This window comes from Mastomys coucha, unplaced genomic scaffold, assembly GCF_008632895.1.
Source record: "Mastomys coucha isolate ucsf_1 unplaced genomic scaffold, UCSF_Mcou_1 pScaffold14, whole genome shotgun sequence".
In the NCBI taxonomy this organism is placed as follows: domain Eukaryota; kingdom Metazoa; phylum Chordata; class Mammalia; order Rodentia; family Muridae; genus Mastomys; species Mastomys coucha.
The window spans coordinates 51,328,441-51,343,829 of NW_022196896.1; the positions used below are offsets into that span (position 1 = coordinate 51,328,441).

The 15,389-nt window shown below is 35.4% G+C and overlaps 1 protein-coding gene across 32 annotated transcripts in view; it reads right to left on the reverse strand.

The window, feature by feature from the left end:
- The window catches only part of Rims1 (regulating synaptic membrane exocytosis 1), a 501,635-nt gene that overhangs the window by 165,316 nt on the left and 320,930 nt on the right, over nucleotides 1-15,389 (reverse strand). For all 32 annotated transcript variants that reach the window (XM_031367021.1, XM_031367027.1, XM_031367031.1 and 29 more), the window contains 2 exons: nucleotides 3,323-3,390; nucleotides 1,405-1,515 (listed from right to left, as the gene is read on the reverse strand). In XM_031367021.1, coding sequence (XP_031222881.1) covers nucleotides 1,405-1,515; nucleotides 3,323-3,390 — 179 coding nt within the window. The remainder of the gene's footprint in view (nucleotides 1-1,404; nucleotides 1,516-3,322; nucleotides 3,391-15,389) is intronic.

Genomic DNA, 15,389 nt, shown 5'->3' on the forward strand with positions numbered 1-15,389 from the left:
TTGTTTTTTGGAGGGGAAACTGGAAATGGAGAAATTTACATGTAAATAAAGAAAATATCTAAAATAAATAAATAAATAAATAAATAAAGCTACTGTATAGAACGGCAATGTAAGGAAGACCGTGTACTGACTTTTTATACTGTATTAACAAAGGGCACTGTGATAATTGACACTCAGAAGACAGGCGTTAAACTCCCTGGTCACAGCTAGTCATGGAATGTTTGGCATTGTTTGCACTAAATTCAGTAATCTTCCATAGCATGCTTATGTGTGAGTTGGCATATTTGCATAAAGATACACCCCATGTCACTATCAAATGTTGGCACTTTTCTATAACTGCAGTAGACCTGAGTTCATACAGACTTCAGATTCCACCCAAGCAAGGCCACCTGGAGTGAGTGACGTGCCATTGTATAAAGTCGTACAACAGTACAAGTATCATAGCTTCACCATATCTATTTCAAAACATCTGGATAATGTCATTTTGCCACACCCGGCCATGTACACTTGACTCTCAAACCTGAATTATATTGTTTAGCATCAAACACTTCCCATTATACCTAAATTCAATATATTTGAAATAAACCTCCAGGCTCAATTTTACCTGATGCAAGGGTCTCAAATATACACAGTTAAAGATGGTTGGAAGAGAGAGTAGGCAGGTGAAATGATATGTAATGGTAAGATTGGTCCACAGAGCTATTAATATAGGCTACCAAAATTATTTAACAGCAAGAGCAGTTAATTCTAATAATCTACAAAATATAAATAAGTACACAAATTAATTTTGTTATGCTGTGCTTTGGTTCAAACTCAGGGCTTTCTTGTATACCAGGCAAGGACTCCACATATGAGCTAAACCTACTCCCTAAATTAATGGCCAGTAGTTCTCAACAAAGTCACATATGACAGCAAAAATATGTCAAGCAAAATCTTTAAATATTTATTTCTGAAACTTTCAGCGTAACTATGTGATTAAACAGATGTCTGGATATACATAATACAAGATATGAATATGTGCACACATGTGTATGTGTGACATATATCTATGTATGCATATATATATATATATATATATATATATATACACACACATACACAATGTCCTATAAAATAGGAATATCTTTGTGAATCTAATAGTCTTATTTCTATTGGAAGACAATAAATGTGTTTAAAAGAAACTTTTGCACTTTCAGCATTACTGTAACAATACTGTTATTAGATAACATTTCCCTTACTGACACTTTATATTGCTGCTAAACATTTAAGTTAACTGTATTCACTGGAGAGAATTTACTTTGAAAAAGAGAGAAAAATATTTAAAAATCAACTGTTGTAAACTTTGTGAGTGCTGTCTGTACTGTACTTTCTGCTGGAAGAGGCGTTATGAACCAGTATACATACCTTCAGCCCCAGTAATGCACCTGATTCTTTGGGCATGGTTGTTCTTTTGTTAAGAATAACACGGCCAATTAACCGGTCTCCCTCTTTAGATGGCTGCCACGTTACAGGATGCTATCAAAACATAAAGTTGAAAAAGTGAATGTCTTGTTTTATTTTCTGTAGCTACATTATCAGTAGTAAGACAATAAGATTTTAGGAGGGCTAAGAAACACTAGATTGGGAAATTTTTTATTTAAGGAGGCTCTATAGTGAGCTTATAAAGCTTTTCAGTTAAAGCTATATTTTACTTGCAATGATTATAAAAGTAGTTAGCAACCAAAGAGTTTCAAAAATGGCTTTGAAATATAACTAACTGAAAGTTTAACAATATCCTTAGTATACATAGGAAAAACCACAGATGAGTTGTTAATGTTGATAGTATATTGGGCTGCATTATCTTACCCCACAATCTAACTTTACTTTATGGTTATATAAAAGTGTTACTGTTCAGTAGATACCACAGTGAATCTTAACTTGAACCAGGTTGTGATATGTCTGTCATGTGCTCCTTTGTCATGATACTGGGCAGTGGCAGTGAGTCACAGGTCCCAGCCATTTGTGCAGTTTGTTAACAACCAGTGTCCTGCGGTGCCCTGTGCAGCAAAGTGATGGGTTAAGTAGGATAGGTGTGCGAAACACGTTTCAACAGTAATATTTTACCTTTAACTAGTTAATGTGAGGAAGCAGATGCACCACCATGCACATGGAGAGGTCAGGGGACAATTTATGGTTCTTTCATTTCGCAATGTGGGTTCTGGGGATCGAACTTGGAATTAAATTAGGATTTAATTCCAAATATTTGAAATTGTTTTTGATAAAAAGTTTCCAAGGTTTTTTCCTCCAGCCTTTAAAAAAAAGTTAAGTTAGTTTAAGCACTGTGTGATCCAACAACTAAAACCTGTCCAGTGCAATGGGTAAGATTATTGTGTGTTTGCATGTGTGTATCTGTATATTGTTGTGCATGTGTTTTTTTCTTTGTGTTTATGTCCCTGAGTGTGATTATTTGTGTGTGTGTGTGTGTATGGTTGTCTGTGTGTGTGTGTGTGTGTGTGTGTGTGTGTGTGTGTGTGTAAGAACTATAGGATGAAACTCTTTCCAACATGCCCAGTGCTCTCTAGAAACATTTCAATGAGAAGAGGTCAAACTAATTAACCACCATTGTAACTTGTACTTATCTACAGAAGAGATGTCATCCAGGCTAACTCAGTCCTCCCCCTAGACTGCACTCTCTCATTTGCATACACAACATCTCTGAACCAATCTTAAAATTCCTATGCAAGAGAAAGCTGAGCAGGGAAACCCAACCAGGAGTAGAAATTAATGTGTATGAACTCAGAGGTAAACTGGGTATCATCACATTATTTAAGCATCATTATGGGGTGACTTGCTTTTCTGGAGCAGTCATTAACTAGGCTTTAAAAAGGCAGTAGAACTAATTGTTCAGCTTTAATAAGATAAATTGTGTAAACAGCACTCTCATGTAACATTGATCGCAGGATCTGAATCTTAACAGATCTATTTACTGCAAGAGTATGGCAATGTTCTATTATTGTTGAGAAAAGTCGTTTTCAGTGTGGACATATAAAACACTCTCAGATTTCATGAGGAACATTTTTAAAGTTCTCTTCATTTAAAAATAACTTCACGGTGAAAGTAAAATGAGTAAATGTGCTTTTCTTGATTTAAAATTTGTTGATTATCCAGAGATAACCCCCCCCCACACACACACACACACACTCTTCAAAGTGGTCCTTTTGAATTAAATTAATAATGGCTGTAATAAAATCTGTAGTAGATCCAGAAAGATGTTTATTGAGGGAACAGAGGATAATCAATCCACATATAAATCTTGAACTATATACGATGCCAAAAAACTTACCGAACTAATAGGCGAAGTCTCTCTGCTGTGCCACGTGGCAGGGTCCAACCAGTAGTAATCCAAATCACCTGTGCCGTGAAAAAGAAAAAAAAGTGGTTAAAATAGTAAATGCACTCATTTCAGCATTATGTCTCCAAGTCTATGGAAAAAGAGCTTAGGGTATTAAGTGATCAGTGTTCGCATCCCAGACTAATATAACACAATTGGCTTGTCAATGTTAAGGCTCGAATCACATCAATGAAGGAACAATCAATACAAACGTACTTCAGGCAAGGAGGAACTCTCCTTCACTGTCACTAGTCATCCTAGGGGAATCTGACACAAAAATAAAGAAAGCTACAGAGTTCATCCTCCCAGCCTGGCATCAGGAAACTCTGTATCAGGTGATGTAGCCTGCCATCTAGTGGCAGAGAGTCTATCCTCTGAGATGAGAAATAATGACATTTTAGGCTATCTTTTCTACTCGTACGCACACTATCCTATCTTTCGAAGTCATGTGGTGGTCCATATCTGCCTTCATTACCTGATAATATGGCACACCTACTTAACACCTACCAATAAATACACTGTCAAGAACAGCTTAGCCAAGGCTGCATGCCGATGACATTGTATTCCAACAGTATTACCAAGGACATAAAGAACTTTAAAAAGCTCTAGCACTGTATACATGGATTTATAACTATTTGTTTTAGTATGTACTTCTAGTATAATTCCAAAGGAAGAAACTTAGAAAAGAAGAAAATTTTAAAGGAAAGAGGGATGTTTTCATGAGGTTAAAAGGCCTGAAGAAAACAACATTGAAAAAAAAAAAGTCAGGTACAAATTTACCTTCATGTTTTAATTACCAGACTATCTCAATGAAAATGTTCTCTCTATGTATCTCCAAAGTTAGTGAAAGCTAACAGGGAGTTTGCAAACTATGCCAGCTAATCCCAAAGCACAGAGCTACTACTAGCTAACTGTTTGAAAAACATATCTGGCTTATAAAGGCATCTTAGCAGTAAAAACATTCTCATTGGTGCCAGGCATGGGAGACATGGGAACTGGAGAAATGCAATTCAGAATAATTTCAAAAATTTCTAAACTCTGTCATCATAAAATCCACACATTTTCACTTCAGTGATCTCTGCAGTTCTCTTTTACACACCCTTGATTTGAAAAAAAAATGTTATAAGCACTACAATAAATATCGAAATGTCATATATTCATAGAGATAATGAACAGCAGGTTCTGAGCAAGTACGAATGACAGATGTAGTACCAGTGTGGAGTATTCTCTTAAAATATTACTTCACCTAAGATCCAGATATCTCTCAAAAATCATGTTTTGAATGCATAGATGTCACAATATCAAAGTTTGTGAATTTCTAAATGTATACGGGACATCTCTAATTAATGAAATGCATACAGTTTCAAAATTAAGAACGTTTGTATTATATATTTACTGTATGTTTAACTTCTCATACTTATTTTCAAGTAGCTAATCATCAATTCCTTTCAGAAAACTAATTATAACACGAACACTGAAGTACTATTATTTTTATTGACAAACTGGTTACTGGCATTCATAAATCTCTCTCTCCAAGTTCCACATTCTTTGTAAGACGACCTGATACACTGTTAATATTTCGCTCACCTTTAAAACACTCAGGTTCATAGAACTAATAAGATTCTGTCAGGAGATGTAGAGGAAAAATTAGTCCTTGATGGGATTACTATTGTAAGAAATCTATATTCTTAGGCTCCTTCTTGACCTGTTCTCTTCCTCTTAGGATGGTTCAATTCTGAATTTGACTTAATTTACCTACATAAGTCTAAACAACTACATGTACTGTCTATTTTTATATAAAAACGATTCCTCAAAATGCAAAGAATTAATAGCTGGTGTTTTTGGTAAAATTCAGTGTTGCTCCTCATATTATGAAAAGAGGCCTTTCAATCACACTGTTCTGTCAGCTACAAGCTATAGAAGGAAACCATCTTGAATGCCACATGTAGCCATATGTTTTGATAACATTTGATCATACATGGAATTGCAGATCTATACAAAATGTTACTAGAAAATGGATATGTGAAAAAAATCAATACTGTATCACAGAAAACTTGTTTATTTTAGAAGACATCAAACCCCTTTGTACTCTGAACATGTTTTAACAGTTTCGTGATCATCTATTAAATTGGACTATATTTGCTTAAAAATTCACAAAAATAATTAAAAGTATGTAATTTTAATCTGCTGTTTCTTCTGCTTACATAATTATGGAGTTTATAAGATACTAAGATTTTAAATACTAAAATTTGTCCTCCTAATTTACATTTTTCTGATATCAATGATTTAAAAAGACTCACCAAAACTTACTCCAAAATATTTTTTAAAAATGCTTCTTGATAAAATATTTTCTTTGACTATTTATAGATGTTTAAAGGTATCAACTGCTGGGTTGTAGAGCTTCAAAATAATAATAAATTCAATTAGATTGCTTGTAGAATGTATGCAAATATTTGGGTGCATATTCAATGTATGTCTACAAGATCGAATTCACTGTTATTAATTCAGAACATGAAAGCATAGCACTTGGCATATATAGCTATCCATACATAGCTGTGTTCAAGTAGTTTTATAATTATGATCTTTTTGGAGATTTTAAGACAGTCTAGCTCTCTATACCTTTGGCAAAACAGGCTGGTTAAAGACAATAAGCATAGAATTCTCATTGTAAAAATTTTCATACACTATACATTCTCAATGCACAAATATATTTTCAATATACAAATAGTATCTACATCATTTAAGTGGGATGTGAATCTTATGCAAGTAGATACAAAGATTAATGAGTATGATTAGCACATAATGCATTAATATGTATTATTATGATTTCAAATTTCATAGTTTTGATTTCTAGTGTAAAAACACAATGGATCCCAAAAGAATGAATCCATATCATCGAACATAAATATGCTCTGAATAGAATTCTTTGATTGAGCATGTATACTAATACTATTTTTTAAAACCCACACTTCTCATTATCTTTAGTAGGTATTTGATAAGCTACGGCTTGCCAAGTTTAGCATATACATAGCATGCAAATACTAAAGGAAAGTTATTCACCACAAAGTCATGTGCTAGTGAAGTATTAGAGGTGTATTTCATGTCATCTTAACAATGCATATGATGCATATTCTGACATCATTAGAATGAATGATGACTTCTAGGAAGGACCAAAGTATAGACACTATGATCTTTCTTCTTGAGCTTCATGTGGTTTGTGAATTGTATCTTGGGTATTCTGAAATTCTGGACTAATATCCACTTATCAGTGAGTGCATGCAATGTGTGTCCTTTGTGATTGGGTTACCTCACTCAGGATATTTTCTAGTTCCATCCATTTGCCTAAGAATTTCATGAATTCATTATTTTTAATATCTGAGTAGTACTCCATTGTGTAAATGTTCCACATTTTCTGTATCCATTCCTCTCTTGAAGGACATCTGGGTTCTTTCCAGCTTCTGGCTATTATAAATAAGGCTGCTATGAACATGGTGGAGCATGTGTCTTTATTACATGTTGGAGCATCTTCTAGGTATATGCCCAGGAGTGGTATAGCTGTGTCCTCAGGTAATACTATGTCCAGTTTTCTGAGGAACTGTTAAACCCATGGGAGGAGATAGAGAGACAAAGTGTGGAGCAGAAACTGAAGGAAAGGCCATCCAGTGACTGCCCCACCTGGGGATTCATCCCATATAGTTACCAAACCCAGACACTACTGTGGATGCCAACAGGGCTTGCTGATAGGAGCCCTATATAGCTGTCTCCTGAGAGGCTCTGCCAGTGCCTGAAAATACAGAAGTGGAGGCTCACAGCCATACATTGGACTGAGCACAGGGTCCCCAGTGGTGGAGGTAGAGAAAGGACCTAAGGAGCTGAAGGGGTTTGCAGTCCCAGAGAAGGAACAACAATATGAACCAACCAGTACCTCAGAGCTCCCAGGGACTAAACCACCAACCAAAGAATACAGATGGAGTGACTGAAGACTCCAGCCACATATGTAGAAGAGGATGTCTTTGTTGGTCATCTATGGAAGGAGAGGCCCTTGGTCCTGAGCAGGCTCTATGCCCCAATTTAGGGGAATGCCAGGGCCAGGAAGTCTCAGTGGGTGGGTTGGTGAGCAGGGGGAGAGAGCATGGGATAGGGGGTTTTTGGAAGGGAAATGAGGAAAAGGAATAACATTTGAAATGTACATAAAGAAAATATCTAATAATAAAAATAAATAAATTATTAAAAAAATAATGAATGATGACAATGGACCATACAAATTTCAAGTCTGGTTATCAGTAACTGCATGACTCACTACATGTTTATAACTGTGTTTCCTGCCATCTCAAGAAGCAAACCATTCTTCCTAAATAGACTACATGACTGTCATACATAAAATGTAAAATCACAGACTTAAAATCAAAAGCAATTACATACCCTTCAAGGTATTTCCTAAGTCCCCTAAAATATTTTATCATTTGTTTATTCCTCTATAACAGTGGTTCTCAAGTGGTAGTTCATAACCCCTTGGGGGGGTCACATATCAGATATTCTGCATATCAGATATTTATATTAGTGTTCACAGCATAGAAAAATTATAGTCATGGAGTAGCAAGAAAGTGATTTTGTGGTTGGGAGTCACCACAACATGAAGAAAGGGTCACAGCATTAGGAAGCTTGAGAACCACTGCTCTATAAATAAAATATGTGCTAAATCAACCAAAATTAGGAGAAATTTAACTATTTAAATGTTGCATAGGCTAGAAGTAAAATATACAGTTGTCTGAATGTGCACACGTCGTGTATACTGTATACCAATTCAGTGGTAAGATTTAAATTTATGTAAGGTAAAGAATGCAATCTCCACACCAAGTTCCATGACTAGGACATGATAGAGGCCATTTGGGGATATATGATGATACAATGTATTCATTTAAATGAATTAAATGCCAAGAAAACCACATTTTAAGAGAAGTCAACTACCAATGACCTTTGTGTTTTAATAACAAACTAAATAACTCATGAAAATGCTCTCTCCATGTATCTCCAAAGAGAATAAAAATTAGCAGAGAGTTGGCAAAGTATGCCAGCTACTCCCCAGGCACATAGCTACTACTATATAGGATACATTTTCTTTTTCAGAAATTTCTTTTATAGACAGGAATTAAAATCAGAAATTACAAACTAAGGTGTGACAATACCATTTCAGGTAGTTTGTTAATATTTTAAAAGCTCTCCTATAATAGGAAGGTGCCCTGCTTTCAAATTAGACTAGTGATACTATATAATAAATAAGCAATACTTTGTAATATAGCAAAGTCCTCAATTTCATTCATATTAGCAATCAACTGTAAAAAAAAAACCATTTTATAGAACTTAGTTCTAATCAGCAAAACAGGATAATAACACATGCTCTTATGTTTAACTACTAACCACATAACCTGTCAAATATCCCAAAGGTTACTTTATAAATATATTAAATAAATAAATAAAATATATAATGTTATATGTTATATAATATACAAATATAAAATTATCAATTGTGTTATGATTTAATTGCCATCTTTCATTAATGCCAGTCTAAATTCTTATGAAGTTGGAATTATCAGTCCCCAATTCAAACTCCAAGACAGCTTTGATGCTCCATATTTAAAGGTAAGCCCTGAATAAGATCTCGAGTTCGTGTCCCTTGAACTCTAGGCCTGAAGCAGGGTCAGAGCAGTATTTGAACCATTGTTTTGCATGAACATCTTCAATAATGATAAGCAACTTAAATCCAATTGAGATTTAGCCAAGAAAACAAGTAAATGCCATAAATACATGCACTCATATACACATAAGAATGTATTCTTTCTTGGGAGAACTGCATTGTCTGTAGCCACTTGGGGTTTTGTTAGAACAATTTTTTTCTAAATGTATATTACATATTGCATACTTATATCCACATAAAAGTGTAGCTTTCACCTCTCATCAACAAAGCTTCCTCTTACAGCAAGTGACACCGCCACAGAATACACAACTGGTCAAAAATACAGAAAACAAATCATGGTGGGTGCCGAGACTCAACCGATACACCAATGACATTACTTGAACACCTAAGGCTTTTAGACCATCCCAGATAAGGAAACAAGAAAGATTGTAAAAACTACAGGACTGGGTCCACTGTAATGCAATGTTTTCTATTTACACCGGGAGCTAAATTCATGGCACCTCGCCAATATGGCTGCCTAAATAAGATCTACATGAATGGCAATGCCCATTGACATTGAATGTCTACAGAAGAAATCTTATAGATTTCCCTACATGAAGAGGTAGAGGCAATTAATAGCTTCTCAGAATTGAAAATACTCTCTTTCCCAGGAACAAGCCCCCTGATAAGTTATCCACTCAAAGTGGAGATCCCTAAACATATACATTTACAAATAATAGTAAATGGACTTCAACAGGCTATATTTATATGTACATATGCATGTATAACTATAATAAAGAAGTGGTCATGCCTCTGCCTTTGGGGAGGCAGAGAGTAGTAAGAAAGGGGTTAGAAATTATAATAATATAATACCCATGTATGAAACTGTAAAGAATATAATTATAAGCAAATAAATACTAGAAATATGACTTTTCTTATGTTCACATCATGAATCACCAGAGAACTGTAAAGTAACACAAAATTAAATGTCAACTCTCACCTGTTAAAATGGCTCTCTGTTTTTTTTAAAGGTCAATGTGGAAAATATGTAGAAATACTAGAATCTCTGTGTACATTGATAGGGATGAACATACTATGTAAAATACTAATGGGGAAACTTTGAAATTACAAATACAACAATATAATCTGAAAAGAATATATTCGGGGGATATAGCCAAAATAACTGAAATCAGGATTTTAAATAAATAAATAAATGAAACCTACCTTCTCATGTACATTGTTACACTGTACATAGAGACACTTATGTCCACTAATAGGTCAAGAAGTAGAGAGAATCGTGTGTAAGCATACAATAAAATATTAACTTTTTCAAAGTAGAAATCCTCAATATTGTGGACAAAACATGGATGGACACAGAAGCCAGACTAAGTGAAATCAACCAGGCACAGAAAAGATATAATGTTCCATATGGTAAACCTAACAGTCAAACACATAAGCCAAGAGGGTTGTGATGAATTCTTGTCTGTTAAAATTCCTCTATCTGATTTAAAGGTCAATGTGGAAAATATGTAGAAATAATAGAATCTGTGTGTATAGTTATAGGAGTGTAAATTGGTAATGTTACTATATAAAGTAGTAAATGGGAATCCCTACAATTTTCAGAGTAATCCAGGGCATGGTGTAATGTCCCCTCATCCCCCATCACTCTAAAAAATTACCAACCAGCTCCTAAAACTAGGTAGGGATGTGTTCAAGGAATGCCCTTGCTATATTACTCAGAGATGTGTAACTAACGTGAAGGGCTGGGGATGGGGAGATAATCTGCTGCTCATCAGTCAACAGAGATAATACACTACAGTGTATGTGCACAGAGATACTATGGACTATATCTTACTACAGGGTTGAGCATAAATATGTATTTCACAAAGTGCAGAGTTAGGGGAGAGGGGTATATTTACAGCATTCATTACAGTCATGCTTTAACAGGTAATTGTCTCTCCAAGACTAGCAAGTTACATAAAGCAAATAGGTACAGTGTTTTTGTAAGCCAATAATGCAGTCTAAGAAACAATAATTACACTTCTCTGTCTTTTTATCATATAGCTAATGACACTATTCTTCCGCATTAGACTATAACTTCAATATTTAATTAAACTGACTTAGTTACTGAGATGACTCAAATAAGGGCACCAATTACTAATTATTACACTAATGAGGTGTCAAATTCAATACTTGGATTCAGAAATTATTTATAGTCTACAGACTCTCCAAAGCTGAACAGTGCTTTGACAATGATCAAATATTTGTTTGAGGGCCTGAGGTGCAAGTTTGACTGTAGTTTTTTTTACATGAAGGTAAATTCAGAAACTGGCCCAAAGAAAGGGGATTGCTTTAGCACATTTAATAAGGGCATTGCTTCAACACATTCCTCCCTTTTTTTAGTGGTTTTGACAGGAATTAGAGAAGACATCAATGCCATGCCCTGGAAAATACTGAAAAACATTGAAATCAGAATCAAAAATCCTGGCTGAACTCTGACCTCGGTCTACCAATAAACAGTGGAGTACTGTTGTTGTTTAAGTGGTAATAGCAGATTGTGGGCATCACAGTATATGAAGTACTAACAGAAACTCAAACTTTCAATAGGATATAAACATACCTACTAGCATTTTTCTAATTATACCAAAACATCAATGAATTTTTATACCAATATCCTATCAATTTTTATATGCCAGCATTAAAAATTATGAAATTATACTTTTGCTGCCTCTCAGTTTACTTATTTAAGATTTTTAATAACCACAGGATCTCAGTATCTTTCAGTTTATATACTAATATTATTTTATCTAATGTGCACATATATATATGTAATTTTAAAAAACACATCAGCTATTTTACAGCAGAAAGAACAATTTTCTATGTATGTATAGCTAGGAACTTATGATTGTAAACCTAACCCTGAATATTGAGTGAAGTACTCTCTATTCACATTATGAGCTCCATCCTCTTTAAAACAGGAATAACCTAAATTCCATATAAAATATTTTGAGTTTGAGACAAATCACATCGTCTTTGTCAAGTTCCAGCAAACTTAGAATTAAAGTGTAATGTACAATAGTTGCATAAATGGTGTTGAAAATATTAAATCTCTGTGGTGTAGATAAGATTTACAGGCAAACAGCTATCAACTCATTGAAATAAATGTGCCTTAGAAAAATGTTTAAAATCCTTTGCTTATGAAAATTATTAAATGATACTACTAAAGACATATGCCAGCATTTCAGTAGTTGTAATTATGTCTTAAATGTTAAATAGTGCAGACACTGGGTGCCGAATACATTTTATTTGTTCTTAGGAAAGTTTTAAGTTATCTAAGGGCCTAAGAGTTACTTTTCTGGATGAAGTGCCCAACAATATTATCTAATCAATAATAGAATTAAGTGTTAAGAAAACAGTAATGGGGGAGCCTAGGAAGATAGCTGAGTCAGCAGTGTTTGCCATGTAAACATGACCAACAAAATTTGGATCCCCAGTATGCATACAAAACCAGGCATAGCACTGTATACTGGCACTCCCATGGTGGAGAGATGAAAATATACAAATCCCTGGAGATCATCTATCAGTCAGTCCAGTTGCATTAATGAGCTCGTGAAAGACCATATCTGGAAATACAGTTGGAACATGACTAAAGGCAAACACATCGACCTCTGGCCTCCACGTATACATGTGCACATATATGTGCATGTATACACACAAGTTTGTTCATACATCATCCCATCCCCAGTCACTGAAGACTTCAGTATGTAACAAGCCAACTCTTGATGAGGCAATGAGAAGACATAGAAATCTATAGATTTGTGTTAAGTACCGATAGATACTGAGAAACAAAAACTTACTTGGGAGAGTAAATAAAGGTCATTTTTATGTTTTCTACTATTGAAAGCAATGCTGGCTTACATAAATTTAGATTTTTGATAACGGATGATAATTTGTACTCCAGATATACCTCCTAAAGGCTGTTATGCTCAAGAAACCCTTACACTCTACTCTGCCTCAATGCTGTGGGACTCACAGAGAGTGGATAAATTAAAATCTCTGAACTCTTTCAACAGCAAAACTCAAACACATATCCATGTATGCATACATGTACCTGTGCATGTACAGACACACACAAGCCTATAATAGTTTCATCAACTAAGTTTGCTCATGATTTTCAGCTGATCTGTTAACTTATGATTGGAAATGACCATAAAAGGCCTTTGAGAAAATTTGCCAACGCCACTGATTATAGAACAAAGAACATTCCTCGTGCAATGGTTTAGAGATGAATAATTTTATGTGTAAACATCACATGAGGTGTAATGTCTTAGAAATTACTTATCCAGAATCTAGCTATTGAATAGCAGGGATCACTACTGATGGTAACTAAACATTGAATAGTACTGGATAGTAATAAATCACAAAATTGACAGTCTCGGGGACTTTTTTTCTATCACAGTGACTCTTAATAATCAGACTTGGGGAAGGGCTGTACCCAGGAGGAAACTTTCCAACTGACCAGGCTTCCACATGGATACTGAGCAATCCGTTCGCGTGGGAGAACAGGGTGTGACGTGCAAAGCCTCGGAATAACCAGCCAGGATACCCTGTGGAAAAAATCGGCGTTTATTTGTTTTCATTGTTTGGGGACTGGATGTTAACCACAGGTTTAGGAAACTCTAGGGCTGGACATGTTCCCAGTAGAAGGATTGTCAAAACAACAGCATTCTAGAAGAATCTCTTTGATCAAGGAAAACTGCTAGCAATAACTATCAGTATTCTGAGTGTCAAATCACACCCTACCTGCCTCTGCATATGAAAATGTAGAAATAGAAAGGAGACGGATACCTTGCCTGCCACCGTGGCGATGATGGAAACAGCCAGGGAAGCCCTTGGTGGAATATGGATGACTATTAAGTGCATAATAAAAAATCGAAGTGCATCTGAAGGGGCCTGGACAGATGGCTCAGAGATTAAGGGCACTGGCTGCTCTTCCAGAGGTCCTGAGTTCAATTCCTAGCAACCACATGGTGGCTCACAACCATCTGTAATGAGATCCAATGCCCTCTTCTGGTGTGTCTGAATATAGCTACGGTGGTATAGGTATATATATATATATTATATATATATATATAATAAATTAATCTAAGAAAAGAAATGCTTATGAACTACTCATCCAGCTTACAATTTCAAGATGTGTTACTGAGTTATAACAGGCAGAGGATGGGTTCAGATAGGAGCAGGCACTTTGAAGTCAGAACAATGCCCTGATGCGTTTTCTGTAACTTCTGCTCCATTTAAATCCATTTTAGGCTAATTTAACTTTTCTGGCCTGTTTTTTGTTTGTTTGTTTGTTTGCTTGCTTGCTTGCTTGCTTGGTTTGGTTTGCTAGTTTGTTTTTTCTGGGGGCAGTGTTGTTTTTATTGGGTTTGGGTTTTTTTTTGTCAGTTCTCTCTCTCTCTCTCTTTTTGGTGGGGTGAGTAAACACTTTCTAGATCTATAAGAAAGGTTTCTCTTTAGGTTGGCAGTTCCTTGGCTGGCATTGGGAGATCACTAGGCATGAGAAGTTTGGAGAACAGTTCTATTTAATGCCTCATCATTGTTCTTGAGAAAACTGCAAAGTGTTCATATTCCCAAAACTTCAGAATTGCAGCATAGGAAAGCAAGCTGCAAAGCGCCGCAAGGTCATTGGCTTCAGTCTGCGGCACAGAGAAAGTAGGCACACTTCACAGAGGCGTGCTCGTTCAGCTGGCCCTCTGACACATCAGAGCACAAACCAGAGACGAAGAGGTAATAGCCATGAATGCATACTGGGAGTATATGTGCCTTATTAAGCCACCTAACTTTAAGCTAGCCAAAGACTTAGTATTTCATTTGAGATTAAGTTTTTTTAATAAGGAAAACATTAAAAGACTGGGCCATGTGTGTCTTCTCACATCTGTAACCTCATATTACAGAAGCTGGAGCAGGAGCATGGTTGTGAGTTCCAGGTCAGCCTGAGCTATAAGACTCTATCCCCAAAAGTGATACTGAAAACAACAACTGAAAGAAAACAGAAAACATCACTGAACCAGACATAAAGTAGTCAAAATGAGTTCTTCTGTTTAGTCTAGTTGCTCTCCTGCAATGAGATGCCCTTCATTTAAGAACACTGGCAACACTATTTCCAAATCTTCTCTGATTTAAATCAGAAATTCATAATATGTAGCTACAATGAGCTCCCAAAACTCTACTACTTACTGTACCACACCTTGTTATGCTTGAAACATTTAACTTAAGTTAATCATAATACATGTATGAAGGACATACAGAATATCAGCTTAGACCTTATGAAATATACCTTAA